Source organism: Mixophyes fleayi, chromosome 4 (assembly GCF_038048845.1).
Source record: "Mixophyes fleayi isolate aMixFle1 chromosome 4, aMixFle1.hap1, whole genome shotgun sequence".
Taxonomy (NCBI): domain Eukaryota; kingdom Metazoa; phylum Chordata; class Amphibia; order Anura; family Limnodynastidae; genus Mixophyes; species Mixophyes fleayi.
The window spans coordinates 188595833-188619922 of NC_134405.1; the positions used below are offsets into that span (position 1 = coordinate 188595833).

Sequence of the window (24090 nt, forward strand, 5' to 3'; positions counted from 1 at the left end):
TGCGTAAGCTCTATTTACAGTATTAGGTGATTTCCCCAATAGCGTGGGAAAATGACCTAATACAGTAAATAGACCTTGCGTAGCAGACCTCCTACTAGGTAGGAGGTGTTCGCAGCGGCTCCTGTTTTTTTTGTTTTTCTTCAATCAAGAACACAGATTTGTGGGATTTACAAATATGGGTCCCTCCTGGCCGAAGAAATGAAGACTACTATCAACAAGAAGAAAGTTAAATCCATCATGCAAAATGTTTGTTATGTGTCTAGTCAGGCAACACATCCATACCTGTAATTTTTTTGGAATGATGGATTTTTTCCAATATGTGGATCTTGGAACAGGAATACCATATATGGATTTATGATCGTATATGTGAACTACATCTCCAACAAAGAGGGGATATCTTATCTGAAAATGTATTTAAGAATTCGGGACATCTATACCATCGGGTCAAGATTTTCTATTGGGATTTAACAATAACGGTATTTTGTGAGCATGTATGAGTGGCCATGAAAACTTTCGCCCATTGGATTGGTCCCATAAGATCTTTAAGGTCAGTCTCCCAAATTTCTGTAAAACAAGGTTTATTTGTAAATTTATCTTCGATAATTTTTTTGTAGATATTGGAAATAGTATGTTTGGGTGTGTTAGTGAGAGTACAAAGTGTTTCAAATGGTATCAGAGGTCTTCTGATCTTAGATAGAGTATCCCGTTTACTGAGGAGAGAATTAAGTTGCAAGTATCTCCAGTATTTGTTTGTGGGAAGTGAAACCTCTGATTGGAGTTCCTGGAACCCCCAGATATTCCCATCTTTGAATAAATTGTCCAATTGTTTGGATAACTTTTGATATCCAAGCAGTGAATTGCTTAGATTGGAGTCCATGTAGGATTTCTGCGTTGAACAAAAAGGAGGTCAAGGGAGAATTGATTGTGGAGATATCACTACTTATTCTAATTTTCTTCCAACAGTCTAGTGTAGGGCCTATGGTGGGATGAGATAATTTGGGTATGTTCAGGAGCCATGGCTATAGGTTTAGTGAGGTTGACCTACCATGACCCTCTATTACAATTCATTGTTTGTACCTCACTAGCCTCCTACTTGCAAGAAATCTGGTTAACATAGATGTTTGGTAGTAACACCAGAAGAGGTTGTAGATCTCCTTGGTGTCTACATCTATATAATACAAAGTACCTAATCATATGTTGTAGTTCTACGAAAAAAGCAAGTGGGGATTCTAATTGGTACTGTCTGGAGAATATATATTATTCTGTGCAGAATGGTTATTTTGATTACACTTACTTTTCCAAACCAGAAAAGCTTTAGATTAGACCAAGATTGCAATTTTTCACGTGTTTTAGTTAAAAGTGGAGAATAATTTAAGTTGAATCATTTGGAGATATCACCCGACAGAGTAATTCCTAGATATCAAATAAACTCTGGATGCTATTTGATGGGGAAGGAAGCTCTCAAGGAATTTGCTATATGTTTTGGAAGGGAGATATTTATGGCAACTGATTTTATATAATTTATTTTGAAGTTGGAAAGGTGTCCAAATTAAATTCTGACATCAGATTTGGAAGGGCAATTATTTGATTTGTAATAACTGCAAGTAAATCATTATGAAGTGCCAATTTGATCTCCCTGTTACCTATTTTTATACAGACCATTTATGTCTGTATTCTGATGCATAGCTAGAGCCTCTATGCAGAGAATAAAAATTAACAGTGAGCGAGAGCAGCTCTGTTGAGTGCCGTTTGAGATTGAGACTGGGTCAGAGAATGTTCCATCATCCTAATTTTCACACTAGGGGATTTATATAAGGAGAGAATTCTGTGCATGCAAAGAGAGCCTCTACCCAAGTGCTCCTGTACTCCTCTCATAAAACACCGATTTATTCTATCAAAGCCCTTCACTGCATCTGTGGAAAGGAGAAGAACCTGAGTTTTGGTCTATGATAGAAGATGGAGTAAGTGGATAATTTTGGTTATGTTAGCATGTTCCTCTCTGATAGAAATAAATCCCACTTCATTGGAATGTAATACATTTAGAAGGAATATTTTCATTCGGTTGGCGATAAGTTTTGCAAACAATTTAATATCTATGTTTAGGAGGGAGATAGGGCGATCGCTTGAGCATTGGGATGGGTTCTTTCCCTCTTTATGGATGACAGTAATGTGTGCCTCTAGTGTTTAATGTGAAAAATAGGTATTGCCTGAAACCACATTAAATGCAGACAGCAGAAGATAATAATAAATCAAGTGAACAGTGTAGGAAGTACAACGGTTTCTATATGTGCCTCCCACTTTTTAAGGGACCAAAAGTAATGGGACAAACTAAACAATCCTACATCAAACTTTCACTTTTTAATACTTTCTTGCAAATCATTTGCAGTCAATTACAGCCCGAAATCTGAAAGGCATAGACTTCACCAGACGCTGGGTTTCATCCCCGGCGATGCTCTGCCAGGCCTCTACTGCAAATGTCTTCAGTTCCTGCTTGTTCTTGGGGCATTTTCCCTTCAGTTTTGTCTTCATCAAGTGAAATGCATGCTCAATCGTATTCAGGTGATTGACTTGGCCATTGCATAACATTCCACTTGTTAGCCTTAAAAAACTCATTTGGTTGCTTTTGCAGTGTGCTTCGGGTCATTGTCCATCTGCACTGTGAAGCACCGTCCAATGAGTTCTGAAGCATTTGACTGAATATGAGCAGATAATATTGCCAGAAACACTTCAGAATTCATCCTGCTGCTTTTGTCAGCAGTCACATCATCAATAAATACAAGGGAACCAGTTGGCAGCCATACATGCCCACGCCATGACACTACCACCACCATGCTTCACTGATGAGGTGGTATGTTTTGGATCAAGAGCAGTTCCTTTCCTTCTCCATACTCTTCTCTTCCCATCACGGTGCTACAAGTTGATCTTTGTCTCATCTGTCCATAAATGTTGTTCCAGAACTGTAATGGCTTTTTAGATGTTTTTTTGGCACACTCTAATCTGGTCTTCCTGTTTTTATGGCTCACAAATGGTTTACATTTTGTGGTGAACCCTCTATATTTACTCTTGTGAAGTCTTCTCTTGATTGTTGACTTTGACACATATACACCTACCTCCTGGAGAGTGTTGTTGATTTGGCCAATTGTTTTGAAGGGTTTTTTCTTCACCAGGAAAAACTTCTTCTGTCATCTACCACAGTTGTTTTCCGTGGTCTTCCGGGTCTTTTGGTGTTGCTGAGCTTTTTAAGAATGTTCCAAACAGTTGATTTGGCCACACCGAATGTTTTTGCTATCTCTCTGATGGGTTTGTTTTGATTTTTCAGCCTAATGATGGCTTTCTTCCCTGATAGTGACAGCTCTTTCGATCTCATATTGAGAGTCAACAGCAACAGATTCCAAATGCAAATGTCACACCTAGAATCAACTCCAGACCTTTTACCTGCTTAGTTGAGGATGAAATAACGAGGGAATAGCCCATACATGTCCATGAAATAGGTTTTGAGTCGATTGTCCCATTACTTTTGGTTCCTTAAAAAGTGTGAGGCACATATAGAAACCGATGTAATTCCTACACCGTTCACCTGATTTGGATGTAAATACCCTCAAATAAAAGCTGAAAGTCTGCAGTTAAAGCACATCTTGTTAGTTTCATTTCAAATCCATTGTGGTGGTGTATAGAGCACAAAATATGAGAATTGTGTCGATGTCCCAATATTTATGGACTCGACTGTATATATATATATATGGAGAAACCATAGAAATATATAGGTGCACCTATGTTTCTATATTGTTTTTTCTGTTTAAATTTCTACAAAAATCAAACAGAATGTTTATAAAAATCAATGGATTGTCTTATGTGAAAAGTTCATACCAAACAGTCTGAATCAATTATGCGTGGGATATCATAGTAAAAAATATTTATCAATCCTGGACTATCGAAGCTGTCAATGAATTGAGCAAGCAGTAGCCAGTCAAGGAGGGGTGGCAATCCGCAAGGTACAACATTGGAAACACTCTCTTACCAGACTCATGGAATAAACGGTAAAAGATCCAATCTGTATCTTCCCAATGGCTCTATAGGTGTTTGTTAATTAGCGTTGCCAAAAAGGATTCCTCCAAAGACGTTTGCCCTGGATTCCAGTTCCTATTCCTCCACAGGTTCTGTTATAGAGCACCGAAGTGCTTGCTAAGGATCATAAAGCAGCTCCCCATATAGCGATGTCCATTCCTATTACTGCACAAGTTCCATTTACAAAGCACCGTAGCGCTTGTCAGGAGTCATGCTACCTATGTAGCGATGTTATCAATCCGAGACCTCATGTAAAAATTGTAAAAACTGCAACAATTCTTTGAATATACAGACACTTGTATCAGCATAATATGTAACCTGTTTAGCTATAAGTAGCGATCACAGAAAGACATGTATAACCTGCTGACGCGTTTCATTGCCAGCAGCAACTTCATATCGCAGCAGAGGGTGAGGAGAGGGAGATGGAGCGGAAGGGGACAGAGGAAGGTGAGGAAGGGTTAGAGGAGACAGGACAGGGGAGGAAGACAAAGTCAGGGAGGAATGTCAGATTTTCTCACAATGAGAATTGTATGTTGGTGCACAATATAGTTCCCTGTTACGATTTTATTTTAGGGAACCTTGCAGCCCGTACTGCGCTAGGGCGGCGACACCAACTGTAGTCTAAGATATGTGAGGCCATGAATGTGGTGGGACCTTTAAAGCGGTCAGTGTCTCACTGCCGCAAACGTTTTTCAGACATCAAGAGACGCCTTAAAGAAAAAATGGCTCAGGACAGGAGGGTAGCAAGAGGCCCAACACTTCATGTGGAGTATACCAGCTATGAGGAGGAGTTGCGTGAGATACTGCCCCATGAAATTGTGGAAGGTGTAAATGTCCAGGACACGTGTACACATTCTTTTGGTCAAGGAAGTGGTGAGTTGTTTGCATATTTTACTATAAGTTTTTGCAATGAAGCATTCAATTAAAAAAGGGTTTGTTGTTTAATAAATAAATTTACATTTTCAAAGTACACTGCATACATGAATAGATGTTTTCCACTGCTAATACAGTTTTTGTTATTGCTAACACATTCAGATTCGCCTATAAGAGAGTCCACTCCGAGTCCAAAATCGACTCCTCCCTCTTCAATCTGGAATCCTGCCCCTGAAGAGCAAGCTGGTGAGTGTTGCCGATTTGGAGCAAATACATTGTTTTCAATCATTTGTTATGTGTAAATGCTTGTGGATATGTGAAATACCTTGGTTGATAGACGTTTGTAGAATGCAGCTGGAAGTACTACACAGAGGCTGCCCAAAAGGAGTAATAGTTTAGCCCACTCCACAATCAACATTTTGCAGTCTACACCCTCTTATTTGGGTAAAAAATTAATTAGGTTTCACTCTGGCCTCATCCTAACACATAGGATACATGAGCTTTTACTACCTGAAAAGATGAGTATCATCCTTATGCAGGACCTATATTCCAACTAGTCAGGAAGGTTGAGTTTTTAAAAGTGTCTGTAGTTAAACAATGTTTATGTGTTTGCCTGCAGTGTCCAAAATGCGAATGACAAACATGTAATTTTCTATAAACTTACTTTGGTCTTTTCTCCACAAGAACCTCATCATCTCTGCAAGGCCAGCGCCAGTGAGCACAGATGTCACCTCCTGAAGACACACAGGAAGTCACAGTCATCATTTTACAGGTAATAGATGTCCCTGTGTCTAGGAGCCAGGAACAAGAAACTGGCCTTGCAGAACAGACACAAGAGCAACAAACTGCACCTCCTCAGCTGGATACAGGGCGAGAAATGGCCCAATCCATCGCCAATTTTCAAGTCCTGCAGTCTCAGTTTATGGACACTCAAACCAGACATATGTCTCATATTGTTGGACATTTGAGGCGTTCCTACCACAATCCTAACCTAATTCCTTCTGCATTAAATTGCATAGCTGCAGCTATAGAGCAATCCAATGTCAGCATGATTCAAATGACTGGGGCTGTGGAGGCCTTACACACCACAGTAAAGGGGGTCAATGCCAGTGTGAATCGTATGGCTGCCCAAACACGGTTACCTTTGCCAGTGTCCACTACTGAAACCAGTTTGGCTAGTACACCAGGACGCTCCGTGCAAAGTACTCCACCAAGGAGAGGTGCTGGGACCAGGGGGAGGGGGGGAGGGGGGGGGGGGCGAGGAAGAGGAGAGAGTGTCATCTGAACCTCTGATGTACCTGCCAAAAGGAGTAGGTAGCCCAATGTGTGTGGTTTTACCCAACAACCAGTAAAATATTTGGTTCTGATTTTTTAAATGTTCTTCTTTTCTCAGTTCTTAAAAATGTTGCACTATTTACAGTCTATTATACTTCTGTTACGTGTACCCTGCGCACATCAGAAATTGAGTGTGTACATTGTGGGGCATGTTTATGCAATATTTATGTATACTTAGCTTAGGTACCACAATAAATGTTGTTTCATTTAAACTCAAAAAATCTGTCTGTCCTGCCTGTTAGACACTATTATACTGTGTGCAAAAAAGTTAGCACATTTGATACTTTGCATTGCCACCTGTCTGACACTTCGCAAAGAATATTAAAGGTTGCACATGAGCAGAACGCACTACCCTGTGCTCAGGAAAAGCAAACAAATATGAGTAAATTTTACAGATTACACCTAAACCAAAAAGAAAACAATACCACTTTTCAAATATAAAACAAACAAAAACTTTAACTTATGTTCACACTGGCAAAATAGCAGAAACTCTATGCTGTTGGGTCAATGTCGCCATTCACAACCACCTCTTTTATTTCGGTCGTTTGAATGGCGCTTTTCTGCCGGTTTGTCAAAACCCTCCATAGTAAATCCGGCTGTTTATATATTCAACATTTTCAAAATCCGGATGGCGGTTTGTAAAGTGGTGGTTTTGAAAAATTTATTTTCTGGCCGTTTTTGACGGCGGTTTGGGCTTTAGTAAATCCCACTGGAAAACTAGTCGAAAAAGTGGCGGATTGAACAAACCGCCCTTTAGCAAATCTTTAGAAAATAAATCCTAGTGGTATTCCCTTGAAAGAAAGGTGTTTATAGGAGACACAATTATGTTTTGAAAGTTATATAATATGTAAAAAAATTGTGAAGGTGATAATAAGAGAGACAATTTTTATTATACATACTTAAAATAATGAAACATACCTGCTAATATTTATTTGATGTAAAAATAGGCATTTAAAAATAGACAAATTTCGACCCCACCTGTACAAACTATATTAAAATAACATGCATTTATAAAACCCACAAACACAAAACAGTGTTAAAAAAAATAATTCAAAAAGAGTAATAAAAGTTAAAAATACCCCCCCCCCAAAAAAAAACACCCAAAACTTGTGCTAGCAGCCGGCATAAACATGACAGCCAGGGCATGCTGGCACTTGGGGTACCACAAGTGCCACTTGGGGTACAACAAGTGCTAGCATGCCCTGGCACCCAGGGACAGTTGTGACCCGTAGTGCACCAACCCAAAATGTAACTAAACCACACTCCTCGTTTTAACCATAACGTTTATTTACAGATAAATACCCTAATAGTTACCATTACCTGTGTTCTTAATCTGTAAGATTCAAATCTTGTATGCTTTAATGGAGTCAAATATTTTAAGAGTTAATGGATCAAAATCTTATAAGCTTTAATGGATACAAATCTTGTAATTTTAAATCGCTCTAATTCTTGTAAGCTTTAAACCCCAAAGCAAATTCCATAGGTCCTGCAGCTGTCCATTAAAAAAAAGTCATAGCAACATTCCAAACATGTAAAAAAATCTTCTTATCTTGTAGCTTAAAAAACCCAAAATACTCGCCTGAAACAAGCTTGGCCACAAAAAAAACCATAGAGATGACGCAAACTTTGCTTCTGTATGCAGCAACACCCGCCGCATAATGAAAATATGAAAGACTCAAGGTCTATTTATAACCTAGGGTCTTCCCAATGACAGTGTATTTCTTACGGTGGGATTTTGTACCCAACCCATGTATTTTCTTATACTAGTGATCAACCAATGTGTGTAAATTCAATGAAAGTATCTCCTAATTTAAGCATGTTTACATGAAGATACCTTTTCTGCATTTAAATGATTTAACAATAGCCCTTCATATTAGATTTATGGGGAAAGTTTTGTTATTTACCAATACATGTTATACGATTTTGAGTTCATCTAATAAAGTTGATTACCCCTTGTATCTTTGGTTTCATTTGAGGTACATGTACCACAATCTGAGAACTTAGGGTATAAAGTATATTAAAAATGTTTGAACTACCTGTTATAAATGCCTTTTTGTTTCATAAAACAAATATTATAAAAAACACATTTTTTGATCCACATTTTTGAACCACATCTCCTGCCATATTTGTTTGACTGAAAAATAGATACTTATAAAGTGGACAATTTTCAGTTGCAATTGGTACAAAGTATATAACAGTATTTGAAAGGCATTCATTGCATTGTTTATGTGAAAATAGGGAGTTTCTGAGTGCAGTTGAAATAAAGCATATTGCAATACATTGAACAACATCTACTGAGAAATTTTATTGACTTATATTTGAAAGACTGGCTGAACTGAAAGACCACTCTGTCAATAAAAAGAAAAAAAAAACTCCTAGAAAGTGACACCAGTGTAATATGTAAAGCTGAGTAAGAGAATAGAGAATCACTACTGAGAGATTCAGGGCCCGATTTAGAGTCGGACGCAAGTCCTTCTGTTGAGCGCAAAAAGCACTTTTGGCCAAAGATCCAGCTCAGTTTGCACTCCAACTGAGACGAATCTCCCTGTTGCACCTCTCTGCGCTTAGAGGTAGTGCTATTTTGAGTTGAAAGCAACCACAGCTAGGTCTCCAGGAGACTTATCTTTTGTGGGTGCTCTCAGCTGGTGCAAGATACCTTGATGTATTAAAAAAACAAAGTAAACCAACCCTTGCGCTGTTGAGAGGGGAAAGAACAATTTTTGTACATTTTTTTAAAAATTTAATTATCTGCCTTACAGGGTGCTGTGCATGATACACTTGCACGTCGGCCCATAAGGCAGATAAAGAGGCGTGGGTTGTGCAATTTGCACAGTATTCTAATTTGCATGGATCTAAAGTTCCGTGCTTCTCTAAATACTGTGTAAATTACGGGATGCAATTTACACTTACGATTGCAGTGTAAATTGCATCCGACTCTAAATGAGGCCCTCAGAGAGCAAACATAGAGAGATTTCTAAGAATAGTTATCAGATGGATGATGTGGTTTTGAGGTTGATTTATTTTTTGGGATTCATAAAGATTCAATTGATCATCTTTACTATTGAAGGTATCCATAGAGCAAATCTTTATTTAAATTTCATAATGATTACGTTATATGTTTGCATATTTAAGAATGTCAGCAAGCAAGATATTTTGCATGCTCATATTAACCATCTATATTATATGTAATGTACCTTATAAATAAATGTAAAATATTTTTTATGACCCTTTCTCAATCAATATTACATTTTTACATTTTACTCTATTGCAATGAAATGTACATAAAAACACTATGGTAGCAGGAAGACGTACTGTTTGTGATTCTTGTATGTGTTCTGATGGAACTAAGAACAACCTGGAATTCAGCTTGTTGATGATCGCCAGGTGTGAACTTCACACTGAAGACACACTTCACTTGATGCTCCAAAATAGGAACAAAAGGGAGCTGCTGAAAACCAAATTAACAAATTTCAATTTCAGTTCTCTACTACAAACAAAAAAGGATTACCAGCAGAATATTTGGCTAAACAAATGTCCATTGTGGCTTGGGACAGAAAACTCACAATTTTAGTGATAATCACATTTAGAAAACCAAGAACAACAATATGTCCTCTTACCAAACCTCATTATGCAATACTGCACATAGACAAGAACAATTCCTCCCAATTTTCCTGCTAAAAAAAAAAATAATAGTATGGTAATTGTGCTAAACTTTAAAATGCAAAGTGTGTACTGCCTATGTTTACTATACAGTTGCAAATTCCCAGTAGTGCTCAGCACTGCCCACAATATTATCCTTTTTAGTATACAGCATTACTCAGAATACTGTCTTTAGTTACATTACCCAATAGTGCCAAGAAAACTGTTTGCAGAATGCCTAGCAGTGCCACAATATTTACAGAATGCTATATCTAACTGTGCTCTAATAGTGTCCACAATAGTGACATGTTACTGTATTATCCCTACAGTGACCAGATTCTTATCATCAGTAATGACTAGTATTATCAAGCAATGCCTAGCATTACCAACAGAAACATTATATATTCTTACTTGTGTTCTGCACAACATTTATGACAAAACGAAGTTATAAAAAAAATTAAATCACAAAAGGTGATGATAGTTCATAGAGCAAGCTGTTATCAACACAGTTGATAAGGACTGATACATGACATTTTTTGCGTAAAATAAATTTGCTCATGGCAAGAAACAAGCAATACGCCAGAGAACGCAGTAATTTCCTATTTATCTCTGCGCAAAATACCCTTACTACAGCCTACAATTTCATGGACGGAATGGGGAGGGGACTAAGCATATGCTAATGGTCAATGTACAGTTAGGGCGTGCCAAGCTCGAGTGCATGCAGTAGCATCCAATTCAAGCTTTGGGCATCTCAAAGGTACGTGTAGTTCCTTTGTTTCACTTAGACCACCTACAGCTCGAGTGTAAGTGCCGAGTGATAGTGATGATGGATGTGTATACTTTTGTTTTTTATCAATTGGTGCCATTAATTGAATATGTTTTTGTGTGTGTGTCATATTTTGTGACTTTATATTTCACATATGTATTGGATGTAATCTGCAGTGTATTGTCTGTTAGAGCAAAGCTGGCCTAGATCCTAAATCATCAACAGACATATCTTTACATGCGCTACTTGTTGAATACAGAAGTGCATATGTCCGATTTATATAAACGCACAATACGTTATAACTGAAATCTGTAGAAGCCCAGGCAGAATTCTAGGTTTTTCCTTTGCAGAAAAGAAGCTGTGGAGGCGGACCGTGTGTTCTTAATTAGTCATCAAAGTGGAGTCTAGGACATGCTGTGATATTTATTTACAAACAAAATTGACCAAGTAAAGTGACCAAATTGAATTGTAATGTTCAGGATTGTCACGAAATAAAACAGTGAGTTGTAATTTAGGTTTTATACTATAGTAAGGATACCTATTCAAAATATCACACAAAATCCAGAGTCACATTTTTTATGGTTTGAAATATGTCTTGTTGGCATCATGAAGAGTTAAAATGGAAATGGATTATGAGAATAAATGACCAGTTTTGAAGCCACCTGGACCAGAAGTCAACTGGGGCTAGTATCAATTAGCCAATACAATATAATTATGGGGCAATATTTGTCTATTGTTAATGTTATTGGTGTGTTTATTAGAACTTAATAAACAATGACTTAACCAATTTTGGGATCCAGCATTTCATATTTACAGTGGTGACCTCTGGAATAGTCTTGCACAATTGCGTGTCTCCACAATTATTTCCTTAGTACATAAAAGGTCTACAGGTATTGTGAGCTCAGAAGGTCTATTTGATGTCCGTAAATAATAGAAAAAGTAGATGTGAATGTAAAAAAGTAATCAAATAGATTAAATATAATTACTTGTTTTGGATAGGTTTTCCCCATGATAATGTACCTTTAAAATGTTTTGCAAATCTGATGTTTATTTTTCTGTATTACTTTCTTTACTGGATCATTTCTTGGTTTTAGAGAAAATGTGGGATATTAATCATAGCTTTAGATTATACTATAAACATTTATTTTGGTTTCTTTTTGGTATTATCATTTTGCAACTTATCATAAATGTTAGTTACATCAAAAATCACTATTCATTGATCTAGCCTAAACAGTTATATGTGTCATATTTGTCAAATAGTCTGCCGCATACTACTTTAATAAGGACAGCACAACATTAGATTTAATATGCTCTTAAAGATGTTGGGGACAATTTAGCAATGGGGGTACATCAATTTATTGGGCGTAAGATATGCATTTCCATACTGCACATGTATACCAAAAATGTGTACATATTTTGAATTTTTTATCATAATACTGTACCTTTGAATTGTAGTAGGGAGAGATGGGGTAACTTGAAGGTTACTTATTATTTGTTTGGTATTGTTAATTTTGGTAAAAGAAAAATTGATGTTAAAAAAAATATGTACACAGGGCGGGTGTAACAATACACAATAATTATATGACTATAAGAAGCACTATCTAGCTGCTTCTGATTGGCTGATTTCGCATTGTCCCCAATGATAAAATAAAGTAAGTTTTCTGTTTTAGGGCACTTTAGTTCTAAAAACTGATTTTATTGATTTCTTTATGACAAATATTTGATAATTATTCTGCCCGTATACACAAAAGCTTAGCAAAATATTTAAAACTTGTGCTCTTTTATTACGTGAAATGTGTAAATAAATCTATGTTTGAAACTAAATTAAAATAAATATGATAACTTTACTAATTTCCAATTCTGATATTGTATTAATATTTTCCGTTATGAAATAATATATTTCTAGAGGTGTTGCATAAACACACTTTAATCTGGGGAAGTATAATATATTGTTCAGATTCTTATTTCTTCCTACATGTTAGACCCAGATGACGTCTATTATCTGGTAGATTATATTTTCGTAAGATTAGCAAACTTGTTTCATATAAGATACGCAATTAAATTTTTCAAACATATATTGTATCTTTAAAGCTATCTATAAAGCAGCTAGAAACAGGTTTTATTATTTTTTATTGATCTAAACCAATGACTTTTATAGAAATACTTTACTGGTCAATGAACCACTTTTCTGACATTTAAATAAAGTAATTATAATATGCCCAACTCCTTTACAACAATTGTTTAAGGTTTATTTGCTTTACTCATTTGTGCATTATTATTTGAAGCCATATTTATGTTGCAAGATGCAGCTCAAACCCCACCTCAAGAGAAAGAAAATATCTTGGGCTAGATGTACTGAAGAGGCTTTTTTTTGTGGCTTTAACCTGCTGCACATCACCAGCGATTTAGTGCTATAAACCGCCACATTTATCGTAGAGTAGTTTGAGGCTAAAGTGTCAAACCGTGAGAAGTGCATGGCAGTTTCAAAAAACATAAACCGTCTGTGGTTTAGACAGAACCGCCAGAAAAAAGACAGCTTTTATTTTAGACCTGATCCTGATTGGCTAGATTGTACCAACTGATGTTGTTTGAGCTAATTTGTCATTCAGAACATAAGAGGAGGCACCATTGACTTATTATTTAAGGGAACAATCATTATTTATTGATTAAGAGGGCAAAATAATTTACTTATGGGGCAAATTAATTTTTCATTATAATAAGGGGCAACATTATAATAATAATAAGTTTAATCTACCCCATTAATTATTAATTCATTTTGCCCCTTAAGCAATAAATAATGATTGCCCCCAGTAATTCATGGCTGAATGTTGCCACCTGTTCTGAATGCCAAGATAGCCCAAACAGCTTGCAGATTGAGCAATCATTACCACCTCTTTTCTTCTGCCTGGTTTTTTTCAGCAGTTTGCCAAATTACAGCTTAATAAAATCTAACAGCATGCATTACTATGTTAAAATCGGGATGGTGATGTGCAATGTGGCGCTTTGTAAGATGGCGAGTTTCATTTGGTCTGGCCATTAGCACATCCAGTGGTTTGGAAACTGCCTAAAACAGGCGGTTTTACAAAACCGGCCTTTAGTGAATCTAGCACCTTATCTTTTGTGAAGTTGATGTTAGGCAAACTAGTGAACTTGAAATTCTACATTACATTTCAGAGGCATTATTTACTAATTTATTAAATTAGTACAGGAAATACTTTTCATGGAATTGTGTGAATGATATATAAAACTATCCCCAGTGGCTGAAAACTACAGTGTCTATAAAAAGTATTCTCACTGAAATGATAAAGTAAACACAATATTCAGATATAATTTATACTACAGCATATATTTTAATAAATGTATTCTGTTCAAATCTTATGTTCTATTTTTTTTTAAAAAAAGATTTAATATACTAATTATTAATTCTCTCTCTTTATATACAGCAAGGAACTGCCTATTTTGAGAGAGATTACCATGACCACAGAGGCTTAGCTTGTATATAGAATAATTGTAATCAAAACCACTCTCAACGCCGGTGTAATTTTCCACAGGAACATTCTAAACTGGCAGAACCAATGAGGTCTTGCGTTCAGGATTTTTGAAACGTGAAAGACTATGGCATTCGTCCAATCAGCTGTAATCAAATCCCTGAATTAGCTGTTTATTTTGTTTGAAATTGTCCCAGCAGAAGACAATGATGATGTGTGTCGCTTCTTCTGAGGTCTTAGCATGTAGTCCTACATAACAGCTAGGTGGCTAGGAAAGATTCCCCATGAGATGCCTCATTGTGACTTGATATAACAAAATATGCAACCAGTAACTACTTTGCATAAAGTAATACTTGAGATGGGTATTTTTCATATTTTTGGTGCAAGTGTACAGTGCCAGTTAATTAAATAGTATGTGGTAAAAGAAAACAAGGTTCTATACATATGACAATCAAATGTATACTAAATGTGTACTAGAGATTGTTTTGAAAGAAAATTTCATACTCCCAATGTCATTCCCAATTAAGTTCTCCAGGTAATGACCCCATTTGCATAGTGAGCTGAACCCACATGTGGGAATTTTAATGGGCACACCACCTGAGTACATTAATTGAGAGTGACACTACTTGAACTAGTTTTGTGCTTAGCCCACTGAAAATTCTACTCATATTATTTTTAATGTCAAGCTACAAGTCAAATTTCAAGATGATGGATTTGTTCTTTTTTTAAGCACAGAGTGTGAATAAAGGCATTCTGTAATGCACTGCACATCTTTACTTACCTAATGTGTAGTTCTCATTGTGGCCAGCGCTATGCCTTTCCAGCAGCTGGGATTTCATTTTTACATGACTCTGTTGTGTCTGGTTTCCATAAATTTGCACATAATTGACAGCAAATAATCCGCTTCATTACTAAAATTGCTTGAAGACAATTATTTTCCTGATTTTGGGTATGAAAAACAGCAAACTATGGATAGAATTTAAATGGTAGACTACAGTGCTTTTTATACACTAGTATTAGTACAGAAATCATAATTGTAACTATATAGGACACATTGCTGAACGATTTAATGCAAAATGTTAAAAATGTGGAACAAATAAGCATACAGATATCTCAAAATGTGCTGCCTCCGTTCCACCTATTCCACTACATTCTAATTTTAAGCTGTAACTTCATTATAGCATTTGCTTTGCAACAGTATAAAAGATATGTAACTATACTGCCATTGGAGACCAACCTAAATTTGGCTACTGATATCATCAATGTGCTGGGACAGACATGAATAGTGACTTGCCCTGCGTGGATGTGCTATCATTTCAGTGTCTTTAACAGATAAGCACAATATGTATTTTCCGATTTCCAAACAAATTTAGGAACTAAAAATTCCAACTACAGAACATAAAACCTTTCTTTATGTAAATATTGCCGATTGAACAACGTATGAAAAGCTATGCTATAATGTTGCTGAAAAAATATCTGTTTATTTAGCAGATTTCCAGAAGAGGTAAATTATAATCAGGTCATAGAGACTTAACATGAACTTGCATCTACCATAGCTCAACAAATACATACAGAGCCTGATATTCTTGTGTCTCATCATCTATGTCTGATAGTATTTTCCTATTTTTACTGCCCTTACTCCATTTCCTTCCAAGGGTTAGTTACATGTGAAATTCCGTATGTCTTGCATTTTATAGAGCTATGTTCCTTCCATATTGCTGCGTGCAATTCATATAGCTGCAACCCATGTTCTATCCTACACAAAATATTTCAAGGAGACTACACTTAACTTGTTGCTTTTAAACAATTTTATTTATCAAGGTTAAGATATAAAATAATTAAACAGAATCCAAGATTTTCCAATAAATTTTGTAATATAAACATGAAAACATGGGATTTAAACCTGGTAAAGGGATGTGAACAAGAAAGAAGGGGGTAAGGTATGGGGCTAAGTAGGTTGGTTGTCACCTAAATGTCAAATAATATGTAGATTATTGTAAATGTAGAGGAGGGGTACACATGCAAAGGCCCAGATGTAAATCAAAGTTTTGACATTCTCCTGTCATTCATGCCTCTACATGAGCAAAGTTCATGTATATAACGTGTTTTAATGTCTGAACTTTATTTTAAAAAAATCTGGTTGAAAGATGCCATAATCTAACCTAAACTCGAAAATTTAGGAAAACTTGTTAACAGAAATCTCAGCAACCCCACCTGAATCTAAGACAAATGCAAATAACACATAGTTTGTCAACAGGTTTAATGCAAAAATTTTGGGCAACTGATTGACATAAGAGAATTATAGAGGGTTTAGAGCAAAGCAACTTTATTAATAAAGGCATAAACCCATGTTTTTTTTTTTGTAAAAGATACATATACCAAATAGACCCCAAAGGGCATTTTCAATTAGCTGCAGACACTCTTTTTGTTTAGTTATTATGGTACTGCAACATCTCAGATTTTCCTTCGCAACCCTATGGGAGGGCAAAGGGAGATCTGCGATGTTGCAGTAACGCCAAGTACCTTTGGGTCCTTCCTGGAAGCACTTTGCGTTTAACTGAATATGCCTCTAAGACTGTAGACCAGTGATGGGCAACCTGAAATACTTCATGGGTCACATGTGGAGCCCTCCAAGGTTCAAAGGGGCTACACATTACTTTCAATTTCAAGAAAGAAAAAAGGCCAGAAACGAGCTTGGAACACTCACGGATCACAAAATGCCCCTCATACCATTCACTTGCTCCAAAATTCTACCAGATGCCACACCGACCTCTCGCTTGCGGCACAATAGCCGAACATGTCATCTGAACCCCACTTAACACAAAACGCACTCACATGCGATCAAACCCATCACAAACTCTCAGCCCCCATGTATTAAAAATCTCCCCCACATGCCACCGAGACCTCCCCACATGCAGTTTACTTTTTTTGGTCCACTTCACTATACAAACTTAATTCTGATTAGCTTTGACTGTCTACAATGTTCTGTCCTCTATATGTTCCATTAACAGTAATATCTTATATAGAAAGAATATAATTTATCCTTCCATCTATCCAACATTGGCATTCATTACTGTATTTTAGTTCCACATTTAGTCAATTTCTGCTACAGTATATAATTAGATATTTTGTTCCCACTTCTTCCGTCCAATAAGACCTATCTTAATGGACATTTATAACTATAATCTACTGCACATTGATTTCTATAGTACTTCATTTTTTCCTGTGAGCCTATGAGATACATTGCCAAAGCTTGCTTAACTCTTCAATAATGTTCAAATATTACATATGTAACTATTGATGTTTCAAATATTTTAAATAAGTTTAACTAAAATATAGGAGACTATACCAGTCCAGTAGCAGCCCAAAAAGGGGGTTCCTCGAAACTTTGGGTGGATTTGGTGGAATGTTGCAGATGGAAGCAATCCATATAGAATGAGGGATATTAGTAAAAAAAAAACAAAAAAAAACAAGCTGATGCTTACAAATGCAAAAATGAGACGAGACTAAGTTTTAAAGGATGGAATATACTAATAAGTTGGAAGGGGGAGACTTAGTAGGACTGCAGAACTTTGTTTACCATCATCTTGGAGGCGACTGTAATTGATATTTCACTACCATTACCATCAGGTGCATTTTATGACTGAAGTGCATTAAAAGCATATGTCAAATGCAACATGAAAATGTGGTATGGGTGCATGCACAGGACTAGCTAAAGCATAATGTACCACAAAAATAAAACCAAGGCAACACTAAAAACAGCAAAAGCTTAAAAGAAGAAAATTGCTCATACTGCTATAGCTTAGCACAATATAGCAGTGCCAGATGCTGATCTGGTACTAGGCGTTGGTAATTGTGCTGAGCAGCCGGAAGGTGACTTTTATTTTTATTGGATGCATTAATTGAAGAGGTTAAAGGGAAGATATATTGGGGAAAAAATAGCCAGGAAGACTACCGTGAATGGGGTTGGAAGAAATCTAAGGGGTAAAAAAAAACCTTTTACCAGACCGGGCACAAATTCAGCATCCTGTTAGAGAACAAGCAAGTCTAAGAAGGAAAAGACAGGACAGACCACTGCATCAAATCTGAATTTACAGTTGTTGCGAACCAATAAAGAAGCAGAGTGACATTAATTTTAATATGTCATTGGCATAAAGATATCTGCTTAATGAATTTACATTATGGAGCACTATAATGCAGATTTATTGCTGATCCCATGTATAAGAATCTTTTTTAGTTCTAAGATTTTTATCGACTGATATTTTAACTATAGCAGGTAGTCATTAGTTGCTCATTAAACTGACTATGCATTTTACCAGACTAAAGGATGGTCAACCCACGGTTCCTTTATGGTACACAGCTAAAAGTGTTGACTTTACAAGGATGTGTTCTCATGTATAAACAATGGAGATAAAGTTAAGTGATGCCATGTGTATCTATAAACTGCTGTACATTCTTACACAGGAAGCATAGCGTGCATCATACATCCCAGTGTTCCTACTATGGCAGGACGTCCCAATTCACGGCTCCCACAGGGACAGGACTTAATGGGAAAATGATGGATTTTTGAACAATTATGGTCATTTGCAGGCGGAGTTTGTGTATAACTGGGTGGAGTATGGCAGGTGGGTGGGGTTTATTTTGTCCCACTTTCGGGATTCTGAATGTTGGGAGCTATGATGTATAGATAATGAGATTTCATGGCAATCATTGTAAACTCACGTAAAGCAGTCTAAACACACATCATATTATACTTCATTACATATTATATTTCACAATACACACACTATGTATATCTATATACTTTTTTTTTCTTATTGCTTACTGCACATAATTACATGAATAAAAACAAAAAAATACAAAAAACACTTGTCAATACATTGTGTCCTTATCAAATGAGAGATAGAGGGGTAGGAGATCCTGGTTACATGTATCCAAGCTTTAATATAATCCTCATCTAAAATAACATTTGCAAGCATAATTTAACTGCTTAATGATGAATGAGTTTCCCTTATGCAACGTCTAGGACAAGAAAGTCAATTGAGACCTCTTGAAATAGTTATTCAGAATTTCCTTTCTATTCATGCAATACATCATATCCTTTTCAAGTCTTTTTTCACAATAATCTTTGTTGCTTGAGAACTATTTCTAAAGAAATGTATTTCCTGACAGCTGGTGAATCTTTAAAAAATAATTTACTCAATTTCCTCGTGCTCTGTCATGATGAGTAACTGTATACATTTGTTATTTTCTTTTTTGAAAACATCCACATGTTTAGCATGGCCACAATTCAAATACAAATACAGGGTACAAAAATAAAGAACTAAATGCACAACTTGCACACCTTACTAAACTCATTTTCATTAAAAACGGCAATATGTCTCACATCCTTGTCAGATTACACAGGCATGGGATGTGAGGTAAAAAATAAAAGGAACAAAATTATCAAAAACATTTTTTTTAAAAAAATACCTGATTTAATAATGCACACAGCTGATTTTTATGGCCTTAATACATTCATTGTATGCCAGAAAACAATGATAATTTCACATACGATATTACTGGTCTTTCTAGTCTACCCATTGAGCTTCTTGAACAATAAAGTGAAGAGCAGAACTGCATTTATCCCAGGCATATTTAAACCTTTCACTGGGATTTATTCTATGCTATGCATTTACAATTCGTGTGAAAGATTTATTTATTTTTTTAATACCAAATTATTCTCACTAGTGTCCCACTCACATGTCTGTCAATCTTCTGGTCTTCTAAACATAATATGTATTAATACGGTGCTTGAAATTCCCGAGCAGTGACATGGTTAAGATTCCTCCGTTTGTTTTCTACCACATCTATTTTGTTGAAAACATCTTCTACAATTAAAAGAATAGAAAGCAGAAGTGTGATTTTAAAGATTTATTTTTGCATTTTTACTACTCCCCTTGTGAACTTTCTTAAACACCTCAAATCGGTATCTATTGCACACAGTGATTTTACAATCCACTGCTAACATTATTCTTCCTTCTGGAATTTTTATGCCATTAGAGCTCTTCTAAAATGTGGAGTCCATGTACATTGCAATGAGTAATCTCAGCTGGACACGCAGAGAATAATCACTACAGTGTTTACCAGGAAAGCCAGCAGAATGCACAATCCATTTTCAAAACCACAACATGCAACATCAGCCCACATAACAGGCAAAATATCAGCACAGAATAATCCAATATGTAAAATAAAATTATTTATTTTAAAACAATGTTTAGCACAATTCCAGTTAACATAAAGTAAAAAAAATGCAAAGATCTAGGTAAATAGTGTCTGTTGTGCTGGTAGACGAATATTTGAAAAAATGAACAAAAAAACAAAAACAACCAATGGTTAGAGTCCAGTAGATCTGGATTTAAAGATACATTTCACATTGTTAAATTTTAGTTCTGCTCACTAAGGTGTTAGTTCTGTATGTTTTATTTAGTACACCTTATCCAGGAAAAAGCACAGTATAAATATAAGACAAAGTATCTTCATATATTTTAATTCTCTGCTACAGAGATAAATATTATACACTTATTAATAATCCTAGTGCAGAATAGTAGTATAATACAAGCAATTTGATAGCAATAAGTCCCCTTCCAACGAACTTTCTGATTAACTGCAACAGCTTAATCTTAGAAGGAACATATCTAGGAATCTAATGATTGTATACAGTAAATATCAGCTTTAAATATATTTGATCTGGTAGAGACAAACATTGGTAACATAAATATACTTTATTGACATCTGCAATCTGTAAAATCCCTAAACCAATAGTAGTTTAAAACTGAGATATGATCTGCCTTGTGAAAGATCGATATATATTTTTAAATTTACAAAACAAAAAGCACCTTGTCCAATCTTCCAGAAGAGATCGTTCTGGTAAAGAAAAATGTCATGGATGCCTATCTATTATTTTCAAAGGGAGACTCTTGTTATAATACAGAAGGATATATTAATAAAACCATACTAAAAAGTAATGTATTTATCTTTGAAGTCCCTGTGCTTTCAAAGAGAATTATTCTACATCTAAAACTGCAAGTAATTAATAGATATTGATGTACAGAAAAACTTTATATAGCATCTTCAGAAGTAATGGGACAGAGATAATGATCTTTGACGACCAATGTGCTTACATTTACTCTATTTCAAATAAGCAGATCAAATTGTTTAAAATGGTTTATAAAATGAAGCTTTAGCACAGGCAGATGTCTCTCTGCAATACAATTTAAAACACAATATAAATAGAGGCAAACTTCTGAAGAGCACAGTACCTTATGTTGCTTTTAAGTTAATATACAAGTAATTCACGTTATGAATGGAGATAAAGAACAACCTTCCTCAACTAAAAACAAGTTCTATGCTACATCATAAGAACTGTTAAAAATGTATTTAAAGTGAATGTACTTCCTGTCTTTAATAACGATTGCCCTGGAGACACTTCAAAGGAGTGGGAAATTCTAAGTCATAGATGGCAGCAAGTGACTGGAGCTGCATCTAACAAATCATGCTCCTCCATATAATCTGGTATCCGCTACTTCCGTCATCTATTCCTTTTAAGGTAATCTATAGGTTACAAACTTGTATTCCTCTTTGGCTTTATTTTTAGTTTGAAACATATCACACACAGGGATCTAATATAAAACCTACCAGCGAATTTCTAAATTAACTATAATTGGTCTTCTGAACATTTTTTTTAAAAAAGGTGATAGGTTATCAGCTCTGAATATTACCTCTATATATTTTTAAATACATCTTAAAATGCTTTGTTTTGAAAATGATCCTTTTAATGTTTATGGGCCATTGTTCACAACTGTAATTTGGCTCTATGCATGAACAGTCACAACGTTTTTGGTAGGTATCAATAACTTGATTGTTACGTCCATTAATTAAAAGGAGTAGTAATGGAATAAATTCCCACCTGTTCTTTCCCCAAATGTGATCTTCAGTACAAAAGTAGGCAATAAAAATAGATAGCAGTGCAAACAGCATGAGTTTTAAAAATCTTAAAGTCATTTTCAGTTCAGGGAAAAAAAGAACTCCAGTTGTTGAAGAACAAAGTCATAGTTTCATGATGGAAAACAAATTCCACAGCATTCCATGCAAATTTCCAAGCAGTCTGAAGATTCACAACAGGCATCCATTATTCCACAATCCATGTCACAAGGGCAGTTGCAGTCATCCCCCATCTCTTCTCCACAGCAACAACAGCAAGCTTCAGACGTACATATTCCACAGGAAGCTTGTCCCAGTACAATGTTACAGAGAGTGAGGAACTCACAGAATAAGCAAGCTAAGATACAGTGGACACAGCAATCTTCATGAGTTAAGGAAGTTCCAGATAGGTGTGTAGAATGCATCACAGGGAATGTAAACGAAACAAGGAAAAAAAAAAAAAAAGTTAATTCAAACATGTTTCGAACCAAGCCTAACCCCCCCATCCCCCCCCCCAAAAAAAATAGAAGGCTGATAATTAAAAAAAAAAGGAAAATTACTGCTCAAAATGGAAAAAGCAATCACAAACAGAATTATACAGATATCGTTATGTATAAAAATAAAGAGACTTGTTAATTAAATGGACATATATTTTAGTTGCTTATTGTTTGTTATATTGCATTCCAATAAGAAATTTTAGTCTTAATTATGTAAAACATTTTATGCATAAAAATCTTATGCACAAAAATGTACAACACAGTGATATAAATAAGCATTGTCGGACAACACAATGTAAAATTCAGTAGCCAGAGAAAATGTGCATCAATAGAAATGGCTACAACAGTATATTTTTAGGTGATTTAGCTGTCTGGTTCCTGGGATTTGCTCAGCCCTGTAAATAAGAATCCTTAAATCTGCTAAGAACGATGGAATACTTACATTTCTAGTTAAATCAACAAAACTAGACATTTTAGAAGGGAAAACAAACATAACATGTCTTTTTCTTACATAAATATTATTTAAAGGAAACAAAGGCAGCCTTGAAAATTTCCTGTATAGCTAGCTACACATCAAAAGAAAAGCTAAATAAAACTAGACTTTTGTTCATTTGTGCGTAAGCGTACCTTTATTCTTTTTAAATGTATTAGCGATTTGAATTCTTTTGCTTTGTTAAATATTGCTTGTTTTAATGTGTGCATATGTTCAGCAAGCAATTTGTTATACAGCACAAATTTGTATATGTCTATTCTATTGGCAAGCATAATTGTCCGATAGATGAAATACACAGATCGCAAAAGTACTGCATAACATTTGTAAAATGAGGTGAACTCCATTAAGATATATAATTTTCAAATAAGGAGTTCTATAATGCAAAACTATTATGGACACCTGTTGATTACTGGATCACATAACAGCTGACTGAAAATCATTTGTACCTATGGCTAATGCCCATCTAGTGACATTTGAAAGAAACATTAAGGGCCTCATTTACAATTGGTCGCAAGGTCCATTTGTGGGGTGTAAATCGACATATTTCCATATTGAACATGCAAATCAAAATGTGTCGATATTTAGAGTTGAGTTTATCTTGCGGCCTTTACAGAGGCAGAATGGGGTTGGGCAAACGCTAGAGGAGTACAGTAAAGGTATGTACACGCCCCCTGTAGAGTGAACTAAAGAAATTTGGGAAGCCTTCACAGAAACACTTCTTATGGGGTTTATTCTTTTGTGGGCAACGAAGGCCTGCAATAAAAATATGCGATTATGACCACGACACCAGCAGTACTAATTGCTTCGGAGTTTGTGACAGAGTATCGACCCATCCATGTTATAGTACTTAATCATTAGCAGTGTTATATTATGTCAAGTTGCGACCATCTACTTGGATTTCCTATTTGTAATTTCCATTTGGACAACTGCATTAAAGAAGATTTCCATTCGATTTAAAAAAGTGGTAAACAA

At 35.6% G+C, this 24090-nt stretch overlaps 1 protein-coding gene across 1 annotated transcript in view; it reads right to left on the bottom strand.

Moving 5' to 3' along the window:
• Positions 1 to 20389: 20389 nt before the first annotated feature.
• The window catches only part of MDFIC (MyoD family inhibitor domain containing), a 97363-nt gene continuing 93662 nt past the window's right edge, over positions 20390 to 24090 (bottom strand). Inside the window, exon 6 of the mRNA XM_075209012.1 lies at positions 20390 to 22510. Within this exon, the coding sequence (XP_075065113.1) occupies positions 22263 to 22510 (248 nt within the window). The 3' untranslated portion in view covers positions 20390 to 22262. The remainder of the gene's footprint in view (positions 22511 to 24090) is intronic.